The sequence below is a fragment of the Felis catus genome, chromosome A1 (assembly GCF_018350175.1).
Source record: "Felis catus isolate Fca126 chromosome A1, F.catus_Fca126_mat1.0, whole genome shotgun sequence".
NCBI lineage: Eukaryota > Metazoa > Chordata > Mammalia > Carnivora > Felidae > Felis > Felis catus.
Window position 1 is genome coordinate 178,614,475 of NC_058368.1, and position 21,204 is coordinate 178,635,678.

General features: G+C 48.8%; 1 protein-coding gene across 1 annotated transcript in view; it reads left to right on the forward strand.

Moving 5' to 3' along the window:
- Positions 1-1,423: 1,423 nt before the first annotated feature.
- LCP2 (lymphocyte cytosolic protein 2) overlaps positions 1,424-21,204 on the forward strand; it is a 46,097-nt gene continuing 26,316 nt past the window's right edge. Inside the window, exons 1-3 of the mRNA XM_023259688.2 lie at positions 1,424-1,556; positions 6,117-6,179; positions 11,988-12,034. Coding sequence (XP_023115456.2) covers positions 1,479-1,556; positions 6,117-6,179; positions 11,988-12,034 — 188 coding nt within the window. The 5' untranslated portion in view covers positions 1,424-1,478. The remainder of the gene's footprint in view (positions 1,557-6,116; positions 6,180-11,987; positions 12,035-21,204) is intronic.

A 21,204-nucleotide genomic window follows, 5' to 3' on the forward strand; every position in this document is an offset into this window, starting at 1 on the left:
AGATACCAGGCCCTGATGATTGATGCCCCCAGCACCCCTGGCACCACGTGTTATGGACCGCTTCCGCCTGGAATGAAATGTGGATCTCCTCCAAGCTCACAATGACCCGGAGAGCCTGGTGCAGTGACAGTGGGGCTCCTTGATTGTGTATAAGATGGGAACTGTACACGGCCAAAGCTACCCTCGAAAAGGCTTCAAGAAGTTACCTCCTCAGGGACCAACACAGTGTCACCCAGTAAGTGAAACAGAGCTTGATCCTGTCCTCAAACATCAGAACTGATTGGCTGTATGTGTGTGTGTGTGTGTGTGTGTGTGTGTGTGCATGTGTGCATGGAGCATTAGCTGAAGTGGAGAACCTGTATTTAGAGACTAAATACAGAAATCTAAATGCAGAAATCTATTTGTTTTTATACACCAGATTCACCCCCTGCCAATGACATACACATACTATGAGAAGAGCACAGGGTCTGAGACCTGCTAAGAAAGCAGCAGATTCCCATGTCCTGTCACAGGGCCACTCCAGGGAATGTACTCTTTGGGTAGAAGATACGGAGGAATCAATAGTGACTACAATCTGTGGTGGAAACAGTAGAGAATAAAATCTCTGGAAGCATCAGCAGCTATCATTATCTTTTTGCTCTTAATTTTTTTTTCCTTAGTTACCCTTAATTAACCTTAGTTACCTGCATCTAATGTTTATGTGTATAGGAAACACTTTCTCTGTTTTCCTATTTTACGGATATGGAAGGCTGACGTTCCTAGATTGTTAAGTCCTAGTGTGAGTTGCACAGCGTGGGAACAATCACATCAGAAGTTAAGCCTGGTTGCCCGACTCACTCACCGAGAGTCCTCTAGTAACTGCAAGGAGGCGGCTGAAGGGATGTCAATGTTATCCTTTTCTCAGAAGCTCAGGGATGGTCAGAAAGCATCAAAAAGCCATGCTCCTTCCCTAGGCAGTTTGCCTTTGTGGGAGATTATCTACATTTTAGGCCAACCGTCAAAATAGATTTTCATCTGCAAAGACCCAGCCACGCAGGACTGCGGTATAAACATCTGAGGGCCAGGAGTTTTAATGGAAACACGCTTGGACTCACAGGAGTCTAAGAGCCTTTCACCATCCCTCCCACAGGGCTGGAGTGGCCAGGACCAGGGCGAGATGACCAACCTTGTCGCTCTCTACCTCTCCAGCCACCAGAGCTAAGCTTCCTTGTTTACTTATTTAGAGCCTAGCAGAGGAAGTGGTAAAGGAAACTTGCTGAGTCGTTTTCTGAGAAGAGACCATATTTGTTCGCAGAGGAAGCCGTTGCTCTCTGGGATCTGGTTACAGCAGAAAAGACGTCTGTTCCAACAAGGGTGTTCCAGACGGTAACTGGAAGTTGGAAGAGCCAAGGACACCTCCACGCTCTAGATTTGGGATTCTCTGTCCATGGGTGCAGCACTCATGCTCAGCTTGTGACTTTTGTCCTGGGAGAGCAGCCATGGCATTGAGGAATGTGCCCTTTCGCTCAGACGTCCTGGCCTGGGACCCCGACAACCTTGCAGACTACTTCAGGAAGGTGAGTCTTGCCGTTTTGTTGGTGGTGAGGCTGGCTGCCCTTGGCGGGCTGGGCAGAGCTTGAAAAAGGAGCTAGAACATGAGAGGGACAAAATATAGCAGAAGAACTTGCAACCCCGCGGCAGCCTTCCAAGTTGAGCAGGTGCTATGTAGATGCACACACACCACTGAGTGTTCCTGGCAATGAGTTCTGGGGAGAAGGGGGGCCCTCAGATGGAAGTGTACTTACTAAGCACCAGCACTCATGTTTGTGCTCTGTAGGCACTGTCCCATTTAACACTCCCCAGTACTGCTATCCTCTTTTCTCAGCTGCAAAATAGGCTCTGGGAGGTTAGATAACCCAAAGCCCCAGGGACTGCATGTGACAGGTAGGATTTCAGTCACACCTGCCTGGCTTCAGCATCCATGTTCGATACTCAGAACGACTGTAACCACTAATGAGATCAAGGCTGCTTACTAGAAAGGGGTGAGTGGAGGGGCGCCTGGGTGGCTCAGTTGGTTAAGCGTCTGACTTCAGCTCAGGTCACTATCTCATGGTCTGTGAGTTCCAGCCCCACATCAGGCTCTGTGCTGATGGCTTGAAGCCTGGATCTTGCTTTGGATTCTGTGTCTCCCTCTCTCTCTGCCCTTCTCCCACTTGTGTTCTGTCTCTCTGTCTGTCTCTCTCTCTCTCTCTCAAAAATAAAACAAAAACATTTAAAAAATCTTTAAAGAAAAAAGAAAAAGAAAGGGGTGAGTGGAGCCCCGAGCCTGGGAGAAAGAAACAGCAGGGCAGGAGAATGGATGAGGCAAGGATGTGCAATGCCAGAGAGGGTGTCTGGACAGTCATTGCTCATGACCTGAAAGAGGGCTCCTCACACCCTTACAGAGAACAGAGTCCCTTTGGAGCTTTAGGAGGGTCTTGTGAAGCAGGTGGAAAAACTGCTATGAGCTCCAGGTTGTGATTGCTTGAGAGAGCTGGGGAAACTGAGGCCCCTGAGAGGGAGAGTTTTGCCAGCAGGGTCAAAGGCCAAGCTTGCGGCAGACCTGGGACTTGAGTGTTGCTGTCCTGCCTTCCAGCCCTGGACCCCTGTGCTTGGTCATCTGCGGGGGGGCGAGCGGGTCAGACATCTGCTGGCGCAGACCCTAAGCCACACGACTCGGGGACCTCTACCCCTGTTCAAGGGATAAGAAGTCTTGTAAGGGACGTCTGAGCTTCTAATACCCCTGTCCCTGGAGGCTGGGATGGAGTTCAGTTGACCCTCCAGATGGTCGTAAAGATGAGACTTTAAAGTCAAGACTTTAGAGGTCATATAAGCCAACCTCTCTTTTTCCTGAGGGATGGAATGGAGCTCCCAGGACCCACAGACACATGAAGCTTATATAGTAGCTAACTGTTCTTCCTCAACCTAAAGAATAAAGATATGAAGATACCAGGCATGGTGGGATAGATCCTGTTACTTGCTGTTTTGTTCTTTTCTCCAAAAGGTCACAGTAAACTTAGGTGTTCAGCACTGTGGGTGCAAAGATGATTGGGACAACTGACTTTTGAAGGATTTTTCTAAACGTCTTTCTTAAATGTAGAACAAATACATTGGGGCAGGCAGATAAAATCTGCCAAGATGCTATAAAGTCGCATGTTAGCTCAGTCGAAGACAGGAGACAATAATTGAGAATTAGTGAGAGGATCCTGGAAATAGACCGAGATGCATGGACAGGCCCCGTCTTCAGTGTGAGGAGAAATATATAACCCGGTTGGGCAACAGCGGAATCCATGGGCAAATCTTCCCTTAGGGCAGGGAGATGGATTACAGGTCAGGGGTGATTTGGGAAGATGGCCGTCTGCCTGAGCTAGGGCACGAGAGAGGCTCTTTCTTGGAGACCCCAGACCTGGGATGTGTCTGCAGCACTGGGACAGGTTCCTTCTCCTGACATAAAACAAAAAGCAAAAACTGATGGTGGGAATCTGTGATCCAGGAAGTCCCAGCCCCCCACGGACTCAGATGGACACCCTTCAAATCCTGAGCATCTCAGTTCCCCCCAGAGAGAAAATATTGAGTGAACTGACCATGGAGTCATTTGGGGAAGGGTCTTCGTCATCAGATATCCTGTTCAAAGGATTGATGAGCAGTGCAATTTCTAATGAAGCAGGGGGGCTAGGACCCCATTGGAGACACCTCCCAGCCAGCTCTGGAGTCAGACAGTTTGGTTTGAATCCTGGTTCTACCACCTGCTAGCTTGGTGACCTTCCTTTAGTAACTTCACCTGTCTGTGTCTCAGCTTTCTCATCAGTAAAATAGAGATACTAACAATAACTACCCTCATGGGATTGTTGAAAGAATGAAAGGAAATACAGCGTGTGAAGCACTCAACAGTGCTTGATTGAGGGGTCAATTCATGTTTGATATTCCCTTTTTTCCTGCTCTGTTTACTGGACCCTAGCTGGGGAGGCCCATGCAGATTGGCAGGCCTTTGTGTCTTACTGTCTTAGCTATGTGTAGCTCATCCTTTGTCTGGAATATAGGCTCCTGAGGACAGAGGTCATGTTTTGGATTTCTTGAACCCCTCCAATTTTTTTTGAATTGGCAGGAAAGCACCCCTTGGCAATGCAGTGGCTCAGAGCCATGAGTTCTAATCCCAGCTGAGTCCCCAACACACTGTGGGACCTTAGGCCAATCCCTTCCCCTCTCTGGGCCTCAGTTGTCCCATCTACAACACGAGGTACCTGCTCTAGACCACTGTCTACCGAAGCTAGGTGCTCATAAGAATCCTCTGAGTGCCTGCTAACAATACAGATCCTAGCTCCCAAGCCCAGATATTAACAGATCAGAATCAAACTTCTAGGGAGGCCTAGTCTTCAGAGCTGTCTGTCTACATAGAGCCAAAGTCAGCGGACTGCAAAATCAGAGCTTATCTGGTAATAACGACAGCAAAAATGATAAAATAAAGGCAGTCAAATACTATAAGAACTACTCCTTCCCCTCTGCGTGAAAATAGAAAGGATGTTCAGGATGCCTCAGATGCTGCCTGTGTTCCACATTGACCTCTAAATCAGCTTTTTCTGAGCTTTCTAACATTTACCCCACCCTTTCAAGCCAAGAGGCTACAAAAATTATATTCACTTTTTAGATTGGTTGACCATTAAAAAAAAAGACCATGATTTGCCCCCAAAAGAAGGCTGCCACAAATTGTGAGCCTTGCACTTGTGTTGAGAACAGAAGATTCTCCAGGGCAAACATTTAACCTTAAATACTCCAGACCGAAATGTCACATTTGGAGATACTTCAAATGCAAATTCTTATGCTGTCGAAGACAAGGTGAAACAGAAAACTGATAAGATTGTCAATTAATGTGACTTTTGGGGAAAGCAACCAAGATAATTCCTGTTGATCTTAGAGCTCTATTCTGAGAATCCAGCTTAATCTATCTTAAACAGAGGTGTGCAAAATGATATCCATGATCGTCTACAGTTTGATCTAGATGGTGTTTTAAGATACACTTAAATGTATTCACTGGCTATAAGTTATACTGTTACTAACAAAAAGGAGAACATTCCTAACAGAGACATTAAAGCCTTGTTCTGAAGCCCAGTTGTCCCCTCTGCCACCTGCTACCCATGGATCTCATGCAAGTTACTTAAGTGTCTTCACCTTTGACTCTCCATCTGGAAGATGTGAGGGTTAAAGACTTAAGACTGGTTTAAATACATAGAAGAGTGCCTGCCCTATAGCAAGCATTCAATAATTATCAGCAGTTTCTAGTACCATTATTGGAACAGCAGTCTGGTAAGCAACCTAAATGATCAGCAATACGGTAGCAATTTAATAAAATAATTGTTTAAAAGAAGTTTGCAAGAACATGAAGCAGTGCCTATATTATCACTTTAAGGTAAATTTAAGAGAAAAAAACAGGATAATAAGATTAAGTATGAATTATAACCTCAGTTATATTTAGAAATATGCTTAGAATTAAGCATTGTGGGGTGCCTGGGGAGCTCAGTGGGTTAAGCTTCTGACTCTTGATTTAGGCTCAGGTCATGATCTCACGGTCCATGAGCTCAAGCCCTGCATCAGGCTCTGCGCTGCTAGTGTGGAGCCTGCTTGGGATTCTCTCTCTCTCTCTCTCTCTCTCTCTCTCTCTCTCTCTCAAAATTAAACAAATAAATAAACATTTTAAAACAGAACAAAGCATAGTAGGAAGCACGTTGCGACATTTGCCAAGGTTGCCTTTGGGTGGCAAGACAATGGATGCTATTTATGCACTTTCTGACCTCTTCTCTACCTGCCTGAGGGACATGTGGCCACAGCCCGTATAGGCTTGAGGTCACTCCTTTTCTGTAGGGATTGGCCCCCAAACCTTAGACTGAGGCAATTTCTCCATTTCAGAGAGTCCCAAGGGGCAAGTGAAAGCAGGGTTGAGGTAAGGATGGGGCCCCTCTGTTCGATCATGGGGGGAAGGGTGGGAAGGGGGTCTGGCTAGCCACAAGTACCACAAATTGCTAAGCTTCAGGGGCAGGCAAACAAGGGGAATCAATGGCATACACCTGCCTGCTGCTGATAGCACTCTCCTCTCCTCTTTGCAGCTGAACTACAAGGACTGTGAAAAGGCAGTGAAAAAGCACCACATCGACGGGCAGCGGTTTTTGGTAAGTGCTGGCCGGTTTGACACATTGGGACCAAAGCTGTTCCACACTTTAACCAATTATGGCAGGGCCAGCCGGTCTACCCTGTTCCTGGGGATGCCCAGAGTCAATGCCTGTCTTCAGGACCCCTACACAGCCCTTTGCCTTCTTCTGAGGTTTTATATGACCCTTGCTGTCATCACTTCTTGGGATCCTGTTATTCAGGATACCTCCCAGTCTTTCACTGATACCAAGGTACATTCTACAGTCAAAGTAGAAGGAGGAATCCAAGTATAGCCCCCCTCCCCCCAGTCTTGAAAATCTATTCAAATGCCGTCCATACTTAGACAAGTCTAAGAGGGAAAAAGACCACATGGGAGAACGGAAGATTCTTTTTTCCCGTCTCTCATTCCGGAGTACATACGTACTGAGTGGAATAAAGTGTGGAATCACCCTCATTATTTCATTCCATCCCTCTTTCTCTCTACCAAATGCACATAGTTGGGTTTTTGCCAATTAAACACACATGTGATACGGCTCTCTCTACTCCACTGTGTTGCAAAGAGCTTTAAGGGTAAGACTAAGATGCAGCTCTACATGAGCAACGAAGCCATTAAATAGAAAGGGATGCACCTCTGACAAGTAGCGAGTTGCCGGAAGGTGGTCTGAGCATTTCTCTTGAAATAGCACCTTTGTCTATAGGCAAGATAGACCCGACTGGACCAATCCAGCCTTTCCCATCTCATGTTTCCTCACCCTTCAAAAAGAAGCGGGAACGAGACGTCAAAGGTCTCATGGGTAGATGGTCCCAATTTGGATTTGGAGTGAGGGGGGCAGGGTAAGTTGTGTTTCCTCGCAAGGCGTGGTCAGTAGCAGTGAGGGGACTGGGCCATGAGACTTCAGGGTTAGAAGGGGCCAGAGAGGTCACGTGCTCTGGCTTTCCACTCAGCACTCCAATCCGTTTCCTATATTGCCTCCCTGCCACTAACATCTGCTTGAATTCTTTTAGTGATGGTGAGCTCACTACTACGCATGGTCATCTGCCCTTTCTAGGCAGCTCTTAAGTTTCATGCAGAGACCAAACTGTGCCCTGTTGGTCTGAGTTTTGCTTTCATATGCCATGTAAGACATGTTTATGCACTGCTTCACCTAAATCATGCATGCATTCACCCACTCATTCACTTCACAAGCATTTTCTTGGGTTCCCTTTACATACTGGACCATGCCACGTTCTGAGAATATAGAGGTGGCTAAGATGTGATTTCTGCTTTCCAGAAGCTGGTTTTACAGCAAAAAAGTATCTTTTGGAAGGCTCTAACCACCCCCTTTGCAACTGAGGAAACATGTACAGAGGTGTGATGTGAATGTGTACAGAGGTGTGATGTGAATTTTCTAAGTCACGTACCTAGTAATTGGACTAAAGTACACATTTAATTTACTCTAACATTACATGAGAGTTTTTAAAATTTTTTTTTAATGTTTATTTATTTTTGAGAGACAGAGTGCGAGCCAGGGAGGGGCAGAGAGAGAGGGAGACACAGAATCTGAATCAGGCTCCAGGCTCTGAGCTGTCAGCACAGAGCCTGACTTGGGGCTTGAACCCACAAACTGTGAGATCATGACCTGAGCCAAGGTCGGATGCTTAAACAACTGAGCCACCCAGGCACCCCAATACTGTATGAGTTTTTAACAATGTTATTTCTTCATACTGAGCTTTGAGCCATGGAATACCTGGGGTTCTGTTGTCACTTTTGCACATTAGTACTATATGTAAGTATTTTCTTCTGGTGCCTTCAGCACTGAGAACTGAGATTGAGACTTATTAGTGTGAGTGGAAGGGAGGAACACATCTTTGAGGATGGTCCTGCTTACAGCCCTGATGCTCTGGGTCACCTTGAGCAAGCACTTGACTTTTCTGAGCCTCTCTCCTCTCGAGCATGAGCATGAGCACGTTGGACTGGGTAACAGTGGGTGACAGTCCCTTCCAGCCCCTGCAACACTCCCTGTGTTAACTGCTGGCCTACTAGGACAGGGTTGTTTCCGTGGCTGAGAGAGAGTGTCTGAGCAGTTCTGTCTCCTCTGCTTTCATATCCAGGACCTGTCAGTCCCTGGAGACTGCTGTTCTGTTTGTTGTGGGAGCAGGAGGAAGTGGAAAGAAGGGGCCTAGGAATCAGCAGAGCAAGGAGCAGAAGCTGGTTCCTGGTCCCATAACTGGGGTATTTAGAGACAGCTTCTGCTGATACCCACCCTCTACCCCAGGTGCTCTGGGTACAGTGTGAGATCTGATCAGAGTCCTAATTTCTCATATATCACTCCTGGTTTTATAATATCCAAGACCATTCTGCTACTGAAGGCAAAAGTGGAAGGCCATAGTCTCTCTGTCTCTCTGTCTCTCTCTTCCCTGTTGGAGCTAGTAGGTCCCTTGAATCTGTTTTGCTGCCATTTTGGTTTCCCAGTGAGAAGAGTAGGACCTTGTCTGGTGGGGAAAGGGGTGCCATGTTTTCAGAAGGTAGAGGAAGAGGATGAAATGTGTTAGGAACCCATGTCAGTTGGGAAGGCGGTGGCTGCCTGTAACAGAAACGTGACCACAGTGGCTTAACCAAACAGGGCTTTATCTTTCTCAAGTGATAAAGAATCTAGAGTAGGCTCTCGGGGCCGGTGAGTTGCTGAAAGAAGTCACCCAGAACACAGGCCCCTTCTAGTCATGGAAAAAGCTTGTGGCTTCTGTCCTACTGGTTGTAAGTTGGCTATGCCACCTCTAGACCTGACATCCACACTCCAGGCAGGATGGAGTGGGGGAGGGCAAAGAGTAGAAGGCACAGAAGTGTGTGGGGAACGCCTCCCCTTGCTTTCAGGAAACTAGTAACTTTTCTGGAAGTTCCACCCCCTAGACTTCGGGTTATATCTCACGGGCCACAACTGAGTCCTGTGACTTCCGCCACCTCCAAAGAAGTGTAGGATGTTAAATATTGTGGACTTGGCACATTTACTGCCCCTAACAAAATCCAGGTCCAGTCAGTAAGGGAGCAAGAGAGAGGGGATACTGGGCAGGCAGGCAGGAGTGTCCACATGTCGCCTCCCCAGGCAGGGGCCATGGTGAGGACACACTCACCGCATAATCACACTCCTGCAAGACCATAAGTGATCATACAGGTAACCCAGAGTTGCTGGAAGCTTCAGAAGGAGGTAGAGGAGGGGTTACATCACGCAGCAGAACTCTCTGAAAATCCTGTTTAAATATCTCTCATCTTTCCACCCAGTTTCTGTCCTTGTTCTAAAGGCCTTTCTCTTTCCTGATATCCTGTTCCTCTGTGTCTCCAGCCATGCTCACATCCACCTTCTCCTTCACATTCTTCCTCAGATCCCCTCAGCTTACATCCTCACGTTGGCCAGTCAGTGGTCAGCCCCCAGCTCTCTGGTGGCCCCCAGGAAGTCCTGCATTCTGCATACCACTCTGAACATGTGTCTTAGTACATCCCTGAGAGGGAGGAGAAGCCAATGCATGGGGGATGTTAAAATTTAAATTAAAAAAAATTAACATTCATTCATTTTTGAGAGACAGAGCACAGGGGAGGGAGGGGCAGAGAGAGAGGTAGACACAGAATCCGAAGCAGGCTCCGGGCTCTGAGCTGTCAGCACAGAGCCCAATGCGGGGCTCAAACCCACACACCGCGACGTCATGACCTGAGCCAAAGTCGAGGCTTAACCAACTGAGCCACCCAGGCGCCTATGGGATGTTAAAATTAAAAAAGAGAGAGAAGTTAAGAAGCTTGACCAAAAGCCTGATTGTCAAGCTGGTGCAACCACTCTGGAAAGCAGTATGGAATTTCCTCAAAAAGATGTTTATAGTAGCATTATCAACAATAGCCAAACTATGGAAAGAGCCCAAATGTCCACTGAGTGATGAATCGATAAAGAATTTGTGGTATATATATGCAATGGAATATTAGCCATGAGAAGGAATGAAATATTGCCCTTTACAACTATGTGGATGAGAGCTAGAGTGTATTATGCTAAGCAAAGTAAGTCAGAGAAAGACAAATATCATGATTTCACTCATATGTGGAATTTAAGAAACAAAACAGATGAACATAGGGGAAAGGACCAAAGAAAGAGGGAAGCAAACCATAAGAGGCTTTTAATGGTAGAGAACAAACTGAGGGTTGATGGAGGGAGGCAGGTGGGGGATGGGCTAACTAGGTGATGGGTATTAAGGAGCGCACTTGTCCTGTTGAGCACCAGGTGTTGTATGTAAGGGATGAATCACTAAATTCTACTTCTGAAAACATTATTACACTGTATGTTAACTAACTAGAATTTAAATAAAAACTTGCAAAGAAAAAAAAAAGCCTGATTGTCTCAGGACTCTGGGCAAACTCCGGCCCCAACCCTGCTGCCAGGTCTACTGAGGGGCCTGGGTCCAAGAGCTGGAGCAGATGAGCCCAATAAACACATTGCTAAATGCCCCAGGCCCTGTGCCACTGGGCTCAAAGGGGAGCGTGCCCAATGCTTACCCATAGGCGGCAAACAACCTGCCAGGCTCCCAGCCCAGAGCAGAAGAAGCAAAAACCTCCAAGAGCCAGCCAGACCCCAGCTAATTATTATTTATTTTCACACAAATTATTCACATTGGGTTTATTATTCATATAGGGCGTGTCAAGCAGTGAGCCAAGCACCTGACACGCATCATCTCATTCAGTGCTCACCACCCCTGAAAGGTGGCTCTTATTAGTATAATGATTCCTATTTTACAGAGAAGGAAACTGAGGCTCAGTGAGCCTAAGTGTGTGCCCCAAATCAGACGGCTGTTAAGTGGATGAACCAAGATGCAAATCCAGCCTGACTCAGAGCCTCCACCGTAACCACCCGGTTCTCTAGCCTCAGAATGCCAGTGGATGCCCTTCTCTGTCTCAGCATTCATCCCATGGAAAGTGTGCTCACCTCTTTTCTGTTTCCAGTATCGGCACCCTGCCTCTCCTCCTCCCTCCAGGGCACCTTCTTCTCTTACCCTTCCCCCCCTCCTCCCCTCCAGCATGGGCCAGCGGGTCCCTTAAAGGGATCAGATGTGGGAAGAGAGAAATTTGCAGGGAGAAAATCGATCACAGATATCACAGGGCAAGGTTCCAGTCTCAGCTCCATCACCCACAAGCTAAAATTCCCTCAACATCCCAGGGCCTCGGCTTTCTCACCTATAAAATGGGGACGCTGGTACTTCCTAAATCACAGGACTGATGTGAAGATTAGTCGAGGTGCTAGCAAGGCAGAGGCCCAGAGTCAGTTCTTCACAAATATGAGTTCCTTTCTCCTTTCCCTTCTCTGTTCCCTCAGGAAAGCCTCTTTATTGAATCCTACCGCTAACCCTGATGAGAGAGGCTTTTGGTGGTATCAGGGCACAAATTCCTTCTCCAGGCTGGCTTCTCACAGCTCCTGCATATGGAAACTGAGAGGGACCCTGAAGTCTGGGGTAAGAGCCTAGGCACGAGGTCACAGCGTGGCCAAATTTGGCTCACGAAACGAGTGGTTTGGCTTCACAGTTTAGCTCTCACGGTGCGTGGTTGTTTGTTTGCTTCCTTTAAAGTTATTCGTCGATATTTCGAACTCAGGAAATTTCACCTAAAATCCAGAGTTGGGGATTCCCTTTGAAAACGTAGATGCAGCAACACCAGGCCCACAGGTTTTTACGCAACATCTGGAAGCTGGGCTTTGGGTAGGTGGGGGAGGTGTACCCTTCACTCAGCTGAAGGCCCACGACTCCCTGTTTCACACCTCCCTCTCCTCACCTGGCCCAAGGCCCCTCCTGTGGGTTGTAACCTGCCCGTGTCTTCGTTTCAGAACCTGACAGAAAATGACATCCAGAAGTTCCCTAAGCTCCGGGTGCCGTAAGTACTCCCCCCGATTCCTTGAGTGTTTTGGGGAACCGAGGCTGGAATGGGACGTAGCCCAGGGATAGCTGAGTCAGTTAATCTGTCACGGTTGGTTTGAACTAGGAAAGTGAACAGGAAGGCTATAGAGGCAAGTGCGGGGCACGGGAGAGAGAAGTGATACCTGATAAGTTGAAAGAAAAAAGAAAGTAACAGATCCAGCCCAGTTGGTGTGTTGGCAGCTCTTGCCAAAGCCAAGCCTGACTGTGAGCCACGTCTGCATTTCCTCTCTCCCTGTGGGGTGGCTTGGGCACCGGCATCACGAGATCCGTTCCACGAGGGCGTCATCATCAGATCAGTGATTGCTTAAGCTTTCTGGACCACAGTCTCCAGCTCTTGGCTGTGAGAGAGTTGGACCCGATGAAGAGCGGCAACGGACATCATTCTGTCTGTCGCTACCTGTTGCTTGGGAATGGCTGCCGGGGCCACTGTGCTGAGAAGAATCCTGAGGAAGGGAGAGCGTGACGCGTTGCTGAGGTCGGGGGTGGGTGCGGACGGGAGAAGATGCATCACGCACTTTGCGTCGTGTGTTTTCATCCCTCTAGCAAGGGTCTTCCGGACTCAAAAGCTTACCCGAGCCAGGCAGGTGATATAAGTGTGTAAAATGGGCCGTCTTGAGCCATACAAAGTCCTATCAATTTCTCCTTCATTTTACCACCTTTGAATAGAATATGGGTATGAAGAAATATTTCTCCACTATCACAAACATAATAGCACAATTATGGTGTCAAAAGAGGTCATCAACACTAAGCCGTGTTGTCGGTGAAGAATTAGGGAGTGGTGGAGATTGTGGAAAATTGGAATATTTTCCCTCCCGAGAGAGCTGCAGCCACTCCGTGCCAGTCCGTATGGACCTGATGATGTCCCATCTTTGAACTTATCAAAAGGCACTAGAAATCTCCGTTTTATGTAATATATTCTTAGTATACATAATAAACATATGTAATAAAATATATTTATGCAATATATTTATACAATATATATAGTATATATTTATACAATATGTATTTTGTATATATTTATACAATATGTATTTTATGCAATATATATATATATATATATATATACACACACATATACACACACACACACACCTGGTCCTTGAGAGCAGTTGGGTTTGCATCTCCTTGTCCCCACGCAACACTAATACTTCACTCATTTAATGAACTGCTACTAGACGCCGATTTAATGTCAGACCCTTGTTAATTACTCAGGCTATAGATACATAAGGGACAGAATCCCCACTGCAGGACACTCACATTCTAGTGGGAGGGTCAGATATACAAAGCAATCATACCATGATTGATTAACGGTGCTGGGGCACATGCATGGGCACGTTCACCAGGAGTAGGAGGGCAGGAGACGTTTTCCCCTTGGCTTTTGGGGAAGACTTTGGGAAGGCAGGAAAGCTAAGTTGGGTCTTGACATATACCAGGAATGGTCAGATAAAGAATGGGTTGAAGGACGTTCTAGGAATGGGGACTATATTGCAAAGGCACAGGCACCAGGGAGTTTAATGAATCTACAAGTGGGCCAGAGCAACTGGGGCATGCACATGGGGCGCACAAAACAAAGAGGCTGCAGTGACTAGTCACAGTTTAGAAGGGTCCTGTGAGCTATCCTAAGGAGCCTAGGAGGGGTGTGGAGGCGAGTGCAATAGGGAGAACGCGAAGGTAAAGCTGGTGTCTTGGCTTTCTCTAGCCAGTGTGAAAGATGGAGGGCCCAGCCTGTGGCATGACAGCCAGCTAGGGGGTGATGGACATGACCCTGCTAACGAGATAGGAGCCTCAGCGAGGTCTGTGGCCCCTGAAGACGCAGGGATCAGGCCAGAGGGGATTTAATCAGAGCAGTGGAAGGAAAGAGATAAGGAAGGCCCTTTCAGCTTGGAAGATCCTTTTTTATCTTAAGGCTGAGCTCAGTGGATGTCTGGAGCTATGCCTGAGTGCCTGGAGAAGGAGGCGGGGTGAGAAGTGGTTTTTGGTTAGTGTGCAAGGCGGATTGTAAACACACACTGCAGGTGCGGTAGGGCTGGGGTATTTCTTTAGCTATTTGAAAACTGAAACAAAATCCCTCTCCAACGTGTGCATGTGTGCCCCAGACAAGCTATGGACCTGCCCGTGGAACACGAAGGTGAATGGGGAGTAGTGAGGGAGGCATCTAGGGAAGGTCCCTGCTGCCCTGATGTGGTGATTCTAAGCGTGACTGTCCCTCTTGGCAGATGTGTATAAGAAGCACCAATCCCAGTTCTACTTCTAATGAGCTCTGTGCCTGGGAAGAGTCCCTAGTCTACTCTCACTTTCCCAGTCTCTAAAATAAAGGAATGTGACCGTGCGACTCACTCTTTTAAAGGTTATAATTTTAGGTATGAACAGGCAGACAGAAGAGCTTAGTGAGTAAAATACAGGCTCTGAGGTCTGACTACTTGAGACCCAATTCTTCCATTCACCAGCTGTGAGTCTGTGGACAAGTTATCTGAGTTCCCTGAGCCTCAGCTTCCTCATCTGTAAAATGGGGATAATAATAAAGCCTACCTCAAAGAGTTAGTGGGAAGGTTAGAGGAAATAATAATATGCCCTGAAGAAGCGTTAGCTATTCCTGTTATTTTATGAAAATCCCAATGAGTACCATTCTGTTTTTACTAATCATTCTATCCTACGAAAGGGGGAGGATTAGAGACTAGAAAGGCATGGACTTTGGAGCAAGGGAGAGCCACGTTCTAAAGTGGGCTCTGCCTCCCACCAGCCATAGGACCTGGGGGAAATCCCATCAACCCTCTGTGCCTGTCTCATCTGTAGAAGGGAAACGAACTAACTCTCAGGCACTGCTGGGTTATAAAGGAGGCAGCCCATGTAAGCTGCCTGGTGGTGCCCTGGATGCATATAGATATTCAATGCTGATTTGTTTCATTCCCTTGTACATAGGTTCATTTGCCATAATCATTACCCTGAAGGGCTATGGGAAAGAAATTGTGTTTATGTACAGCAGACCAAAACAAGATTATGCTCCTCTGAATATCTTGATTTTCTTCTCCCATGCTTAAAAAAAAAAAAGAAAAAAGAAAACTCTATTAAATGGATTTGTAAGAAGGCAGATTCTGGTGAGGAAGGCTTTGTCTGCAAATACAGTATCAGCTACACTCTTGGACAGTTTCTCCCAGAGACACCCTGGATGCTGTAATGGAGGAGAGTTTTAAATAAAACAACAAAGCTTCCCTTATAGGGATGGGCTTAAGACTCATGGCATAGCTGAGCATTATCTGGTTGAATCAGTAGAAGACAGGTTAAAATCTGATGATGCCTGTTTGGAGTTTATTCTTAAAATTTTATGAATTTTATATTTAAATCCATAATATAAACTAAAAGATAAGGAGAAGGGAGTGATGGGGTCACGGTGTATGCAACAGATAGGTGTTGGATGAGTCTCTTTATATCATGAGTTCCCACTGTACCCATTACCGATAGTGGAATTAGGCTGGGAAAAAGCTGAGATCCCATCAGAGGGGTGATGCGGTAATACCTGTTTATTCGCCCACCCTCCTGATGAAGCTGTCGGTCTCCTCATAGCAGAGACAGCATACCTAAGATACAGCGGACAGGGAAAGAGGACGGAGGCAAGCCGGAGGGAGGGACCCAGCGGTAAATAGGCCTTCTTGTGCTCCTTAAAGAATGTGACCAAGCCTCAGCAGAATTGCCAGGATGACAGGCTGTCTGCCCTTCTCCTTCTCTCTCACATTCATTGGCTCCTCCCTGACCAGGTAGGCAGTCCTCCCCACATGAGAAGGGCCTCCTCTCAACTGACGTCACTCCTTCTCCCCGAAAGCAAGTACAGAAACTTGACTTCCTAGATCAGCCCCACAGTAAAACTGCTCACGTGGCCCTTGACAAGTGCCTCTCTCAGCGCCTCACTTTCTTGGATGGTAAAAATGGGAAGAATTTAATTTGCCTACCACAAAATAATTGTGAAGCCCGAGTAAAATACTACATGTAAAATTATCGGGGGGTCCAAGGCTGAGAAGCGGGGAGACCACGCCAGGCCCTCCAACTTTTGCTTCCCACCCACACGTGATTCTCTCCTGAGACCCGAGATGGTGGCAAAAGGCACCTTCCTGAGTCCCAGGACCCACACCTGGCTTTTCAAGTTACGAGGACAGACCTTCCAGAGGTTTGGCTCTTGGTTCAAGGAGGAAGACCCTTAGAAGTGGGACATCCTTTAAAGAAGGATGAAAAGCAGGGGTGCCTGTGTGGCTCAGTCGGTTAAGCACCAGCTTCAGCTCAGGTCATGATCTCGCGGTCCACGAGTTCAAGCCCCACGTCGGGCTCTGTGCTGACAGCTCAGAGCCTGGAGCCTGCTTTGGATTCTGTGTCTCCCTCTCTCTCTGCCCCTCCCCCACTCACAGTCTGTCTTTCTCTCAAAAAATAAATAAACATTAAAAAAAAGTTTAAAAAGAAGGATGAAAAACAGAGCAAGAGCCAGAGGGAGAGTGTGAATGTGCACTGGGTGCCCTGGGGGAGGGGCTGACACGGGGACAGAGGACAGGCAGGCAGTGACATAGGCGGAGAGCTGGAGATGAGGCCGTAGGAGAGGACAGAGCTGAGCAAAAAGGCTTCTCCTGTTCTGGGCCTGGGAATGTGTTCTACTGGGAGGCACCAGTGTGCCCTCTGGAATCAGAGTCGAGGGAGCAAGGCTTCCATTGTGGGAGGGCCTGGAAGAGAGAGAGAAAGCTCTCTCAAGTTCTTCCTGGGGGAGCTGAGGCAAACAAATGCATTTGTATTATAAGCCTGTGAACGCCACAGGAGCACCTGCCACAATATAGGACACACAGAGGGACTGTTCCTGGACGGACGTCTCCTCTTCCTGTGTTCTTTTTTTTTTTTTTTTTCAACGTTTATTTATTTTTGGGACAGAGAGAGACAGAGCATGAACGGGGGAGGGGCAGAGAGAGAGGGAGACACAGAATCCGAAACAGGCTCCAGGCTCCGAGCCATCAGCCCAGAGCCTGACGCGGGGCTCGAACCCACGGACTGCGAGATCGTGACCTGGCTGAAGTCGGACGCTTAACCGACTGCGCCACCCAGGCGCCCCTCCTCTTCCTGTGTTCTATGGGATCTGGTACTTTCTATCCTACTCCGCTTCCTCCTTCACTGCCCTTTCTGCCTGCCTTTCTTTTTATACTGTCCTTCTTACTTCTCTGTGACCAGCAAAGTAGATTTCAAAACCTGGAGTGGGCCTCCACTTACCCTTGATAAAGCACAAGGGACCATTGAAAGGGAGCCCATCTCCTCCCTCACCTCCTCCTCGTCCCCCACCTCCTCCTCCCCTACCTCCTCCTCCACATTCTCCACCTTCTCCTCCTCTTCCGTCTCTTCCTCTATCTCCTCCTTATCTAGCTTCTCCTCCACCTTCTCCTCCTCCACATCCTCCTCTCTCATCTCTTCTCCTCCCATCGCCTCCTCCTCCTCATTCACCTCCCCCTTCCCCGTCTTCCCCTCCCCCACCTCCCCCTTCCCCGTCTTCCCCTCCCCCACCTCCCCCTTCCCCATCTTTCCCTCCCCCACCTCCCCCTTCCCCATCTTCCCGTCACCCATCTCCTCCTCCCCTGTCTCCTCTCCCTCCATCTCCTCCTCCTCATCCTCCACCTTTTCCTCCCCCTTCCCCTCTCCCTCCATCTCCTCCTCCTCCTCCTCCCCCATCTCCTCCTCCTCCAGCTCCTCTCCCTCCTCCCCTTCCTCTCTCCCTCCATCTCCTCCTCCCCCATCTCCTCCTCCTCTATCTCCTCCTCCATGTCCTCCTCTTCCTTCTCCTCCTCCAGCTCCTCCTTTCCCTCCTCCTTTCTTCCTTCTCCTCCTCCTTCTCCTCCTCCTCCTTAAAATTAAAAACAAAGTTCCAAGAATACAAAGAATAACAAGATTGATTTCACGACCTTTTGAGACTGTAGGAGTCACCCAGGAAACTCATTGGTATCGCTGCTCCCAGGCCTCCCCCATGTAGGCTCTGATAGGCTAAGTCTACAGTGAGCTGGTAATCTGTGTTTATAGCAGGTGCACCCATGTAATTCTGGCAGTCAAGCTGGTCGGGATTCCCTAACCAGGGCTATCCCTCTTATTTTGCTGCTGAGGAACTGGAGCCTAGGGAAGACAAATGCCTTGTCGTGGTCATCTAGTAGGCACTGCTTATGGGGCAGGACGTTGCAGTCAGACTCGGGACAAAGGCCCACACTCTGTCTTCTAACATCACCAGGAAAAGCCTGTGGCTGCGAAGTCAAAGACTGGCCCCTATCACACAGCAACCTAGGGCTGCGACTGTGCTGGAAACACCTTGCTACAAGGCTTGACTTCCTGTCAGACGATTCAGCCCCAATTTAGCAGCCAGTTTATCCCTAAAACAAGGCAAAGCAGAGAGAAACATGTCTACCCGCCACCCAGCCCTGCTGCTGAGTGAGGCCTGGCATTTGTGGGGAGGAGGAGGAATGAGTCACCTCCGGCCACTCGCTGTCACGTGGTTCTCCGAGGGTGTGAGAGTGGGGGACAACTTTGAAGGTTCACACACAGCTTCCACGCACCTGCCCTGTCCGTCAGCACTGCCACCTGCCCCCCCGCCCCTCAGTAGTGGTCCCGGCTGGCTTGGAAGGTGCTCTTCGATGCCTGTCAAAATAGGAGGACCCTGGGAGCCCATGTTTTGCTGCAAGCCGGCCGGGCGGGCCCTGCTCTGCTCTCTGTCACCTCTTCGCAGTTCTGTCAGGGCCTGCGGTTTGACATTTCCTTCCTTAGCCAGTTAGAGCCCCAGAAGCCTCTAGCCTGGCTGTTAAAGATACTGGTGAGAAGAGACACCGCAGAGAGCAGGTCTTTCCAGGACCAAAGCAGCTGTGTGGGCTGGTCAGAGCCTACCAAGCGCTGCTGGACGGGCACTTTGAGGGGCGGCCTAGTCCCCCCTTCTTCAGATCATTGCTGAAATGTCACCTCTGTGGGGAGGCCTGCTCATTTTCACTTGCAACCCCACCCTACCCGTGTATTCCTGCCCCCTCACCCAGCCCCCACCTCCCTTGCATGTGTCTATACACAATACTTAGAATTTCACTTCCTTAAATGTTCATTGTTTATCCGTCCCTCTCCACTAGCACGTAAGCTCCGTGAGATCATGGGCCTTTGCTTTATTCAGTGAGGCTTCTTGAGCTCTCAGCAGAGGTGCTGGCACTCTGAAGGCCCTCAGTGCGTATTGTTGAATGAAGGCGTGCCTGCGTGGGAGTGGCTGCTGTGGCCACCACTGCCGGACCCGGCCAGGAGGCAGGGTACCAGCAAGCCTCCCCCTGTGGCTCTGTGGGAGCCGTCCGTCCCACCTGTCCGACGAGGGTGGAGAGGGACTCCCATCAGCTTCTCAAAATAATCGGGTAGAGGAAACAAAAGAAGAGTGTCACAAGTGCTCCGGTGGCGTGGCGTAATCAGGAGGCCACTGTGAAGTCCCCGCCCCTGCTTTAAAGCATCTCCCCAGTCCGGGCAGTGTGAAATCCCAACAGTGACATTACAGTGGAGGACGGAACGTTGCCCTCTCTCCTTCTCCATCCTCTTAAGTCCCCAGTGTGTTTATAAAATTTATCCTGTCATTCTAATGAGGGAGAAGGGCTGAGAGCAGCAGTGTCCTGGGACCACAGAGAAGCAGGGGTTGGGGAGACTGGGGGCGTGATGAGGGAAGCAGGCCGTAGTGGATGCTAAGGACCACCTTTGCCAACTTAGCTATTTTGTTTTAGGCCAAACTAGTTACCTTGAGATGGTCACTTAACAGAAGGAATGTAGATACGGGCTCATTCTCGGATGGGCCACAGGCTCAATCGTGTCGGCTCCTGGGAAGCTTGTAGCATAATGAAAATTAACACAAGGTTGTGGGATGTTAAAAATATGCTGCCCTGGTAATTAGGGAGCCTGGCTTCTGGGGCAGATGTGTTTTCTGGGAGGGGGTGGCTTTATCACTAACCCACTCCTTTGGCCAATCCCTTCCTTTGTCTGAGCCTCTGTGGCCTCATCTATAAATTTATTTATTTATTTTTGAGAGAGAGAGAGACAGAGCATGAGCAGGGGAGGGGCAGAGAGAGAAGAAGATACAGAATCTGAAGCAGGCTCCAGGCTCTGGGCTGTCAGCACAGAGCGCGACGCGGGGCTCAAACTCACAGGCCACGAGATCATGACCCGAGCCAAAGTCAGACGCTCAACTGACTGAGCCACTCAGGTGCCCCTGTGGCCTCATCTAAAAAATGACATGAATTAGATCATCTCTGAGGCTCCTCCCAGTTGTCCCCAAATCTCTCAGAAATACTGAGCCTGTTTACTAATGAGGGCTTTCTTGGTCTCAGTGGTGGGTGCAAAGACAGGCTGGAGTCTCCTGTACTGGAGATTTGAGAGACCCCCACGGACTGGACACTTACTGCTAGGGTGTGCTGGAGGTGCAGTCCTGTTCGTGAAAGCCCTCTCTGTTCTGGAGTTTGAGGATTTGCTAGCTCCCAACCCCCAAGGACTAAGAGTATCTGGCCGAGGTTGGTCTCGGGACATGGATGAATCAAGGAGTCTCCCACTTTGCAAGATGTGCCCTGACTGGAAATGCTTCTCCAAATTTTATGAAAATCCATGTCACTGAGGAGTCAGAGAGGGGAGAATAAAAGGAGATACAGGCCAAAGAACAGCTCACCAGGGCTCCCGTCAAGCTCTGTGACAAGCAGCTGGTTTCTCCAGGTATCAGATGGTTCGAGGGTTCCTGGAGGCCTGCCATCACCACAAGGACAGTAAACCAAGTGTCAGGGGACCTCAGCCCCAGGAGCAGTAAGACAAGAACGTACACGGTAGTCATGTCCAGGTGGCAAGGCTACAGGATTTCAGAGAAGGGGAGCCAGGTGAGAGCTGACTAGTCTTCACAGAGGGTCTTTGAGCCTCACTGAGGAGGTGAGCCAGCACAGAGGGCCTCGGGCACAGGAGCAGCGACTGCAAGGGGATGAAGTTGGCAAGTTCTGGGAGGAAGTGAGGAGCAGAGGCCCCTGCAGAGGGGACTGGCTGTAGGCCAGAGGAGGCTGGTCACGCTTGGCCAGGATGTCCGAGATTACGCAGATAAGGGAACTCCAAGACTCATGGGAAGGTTTGGCTGGAGGG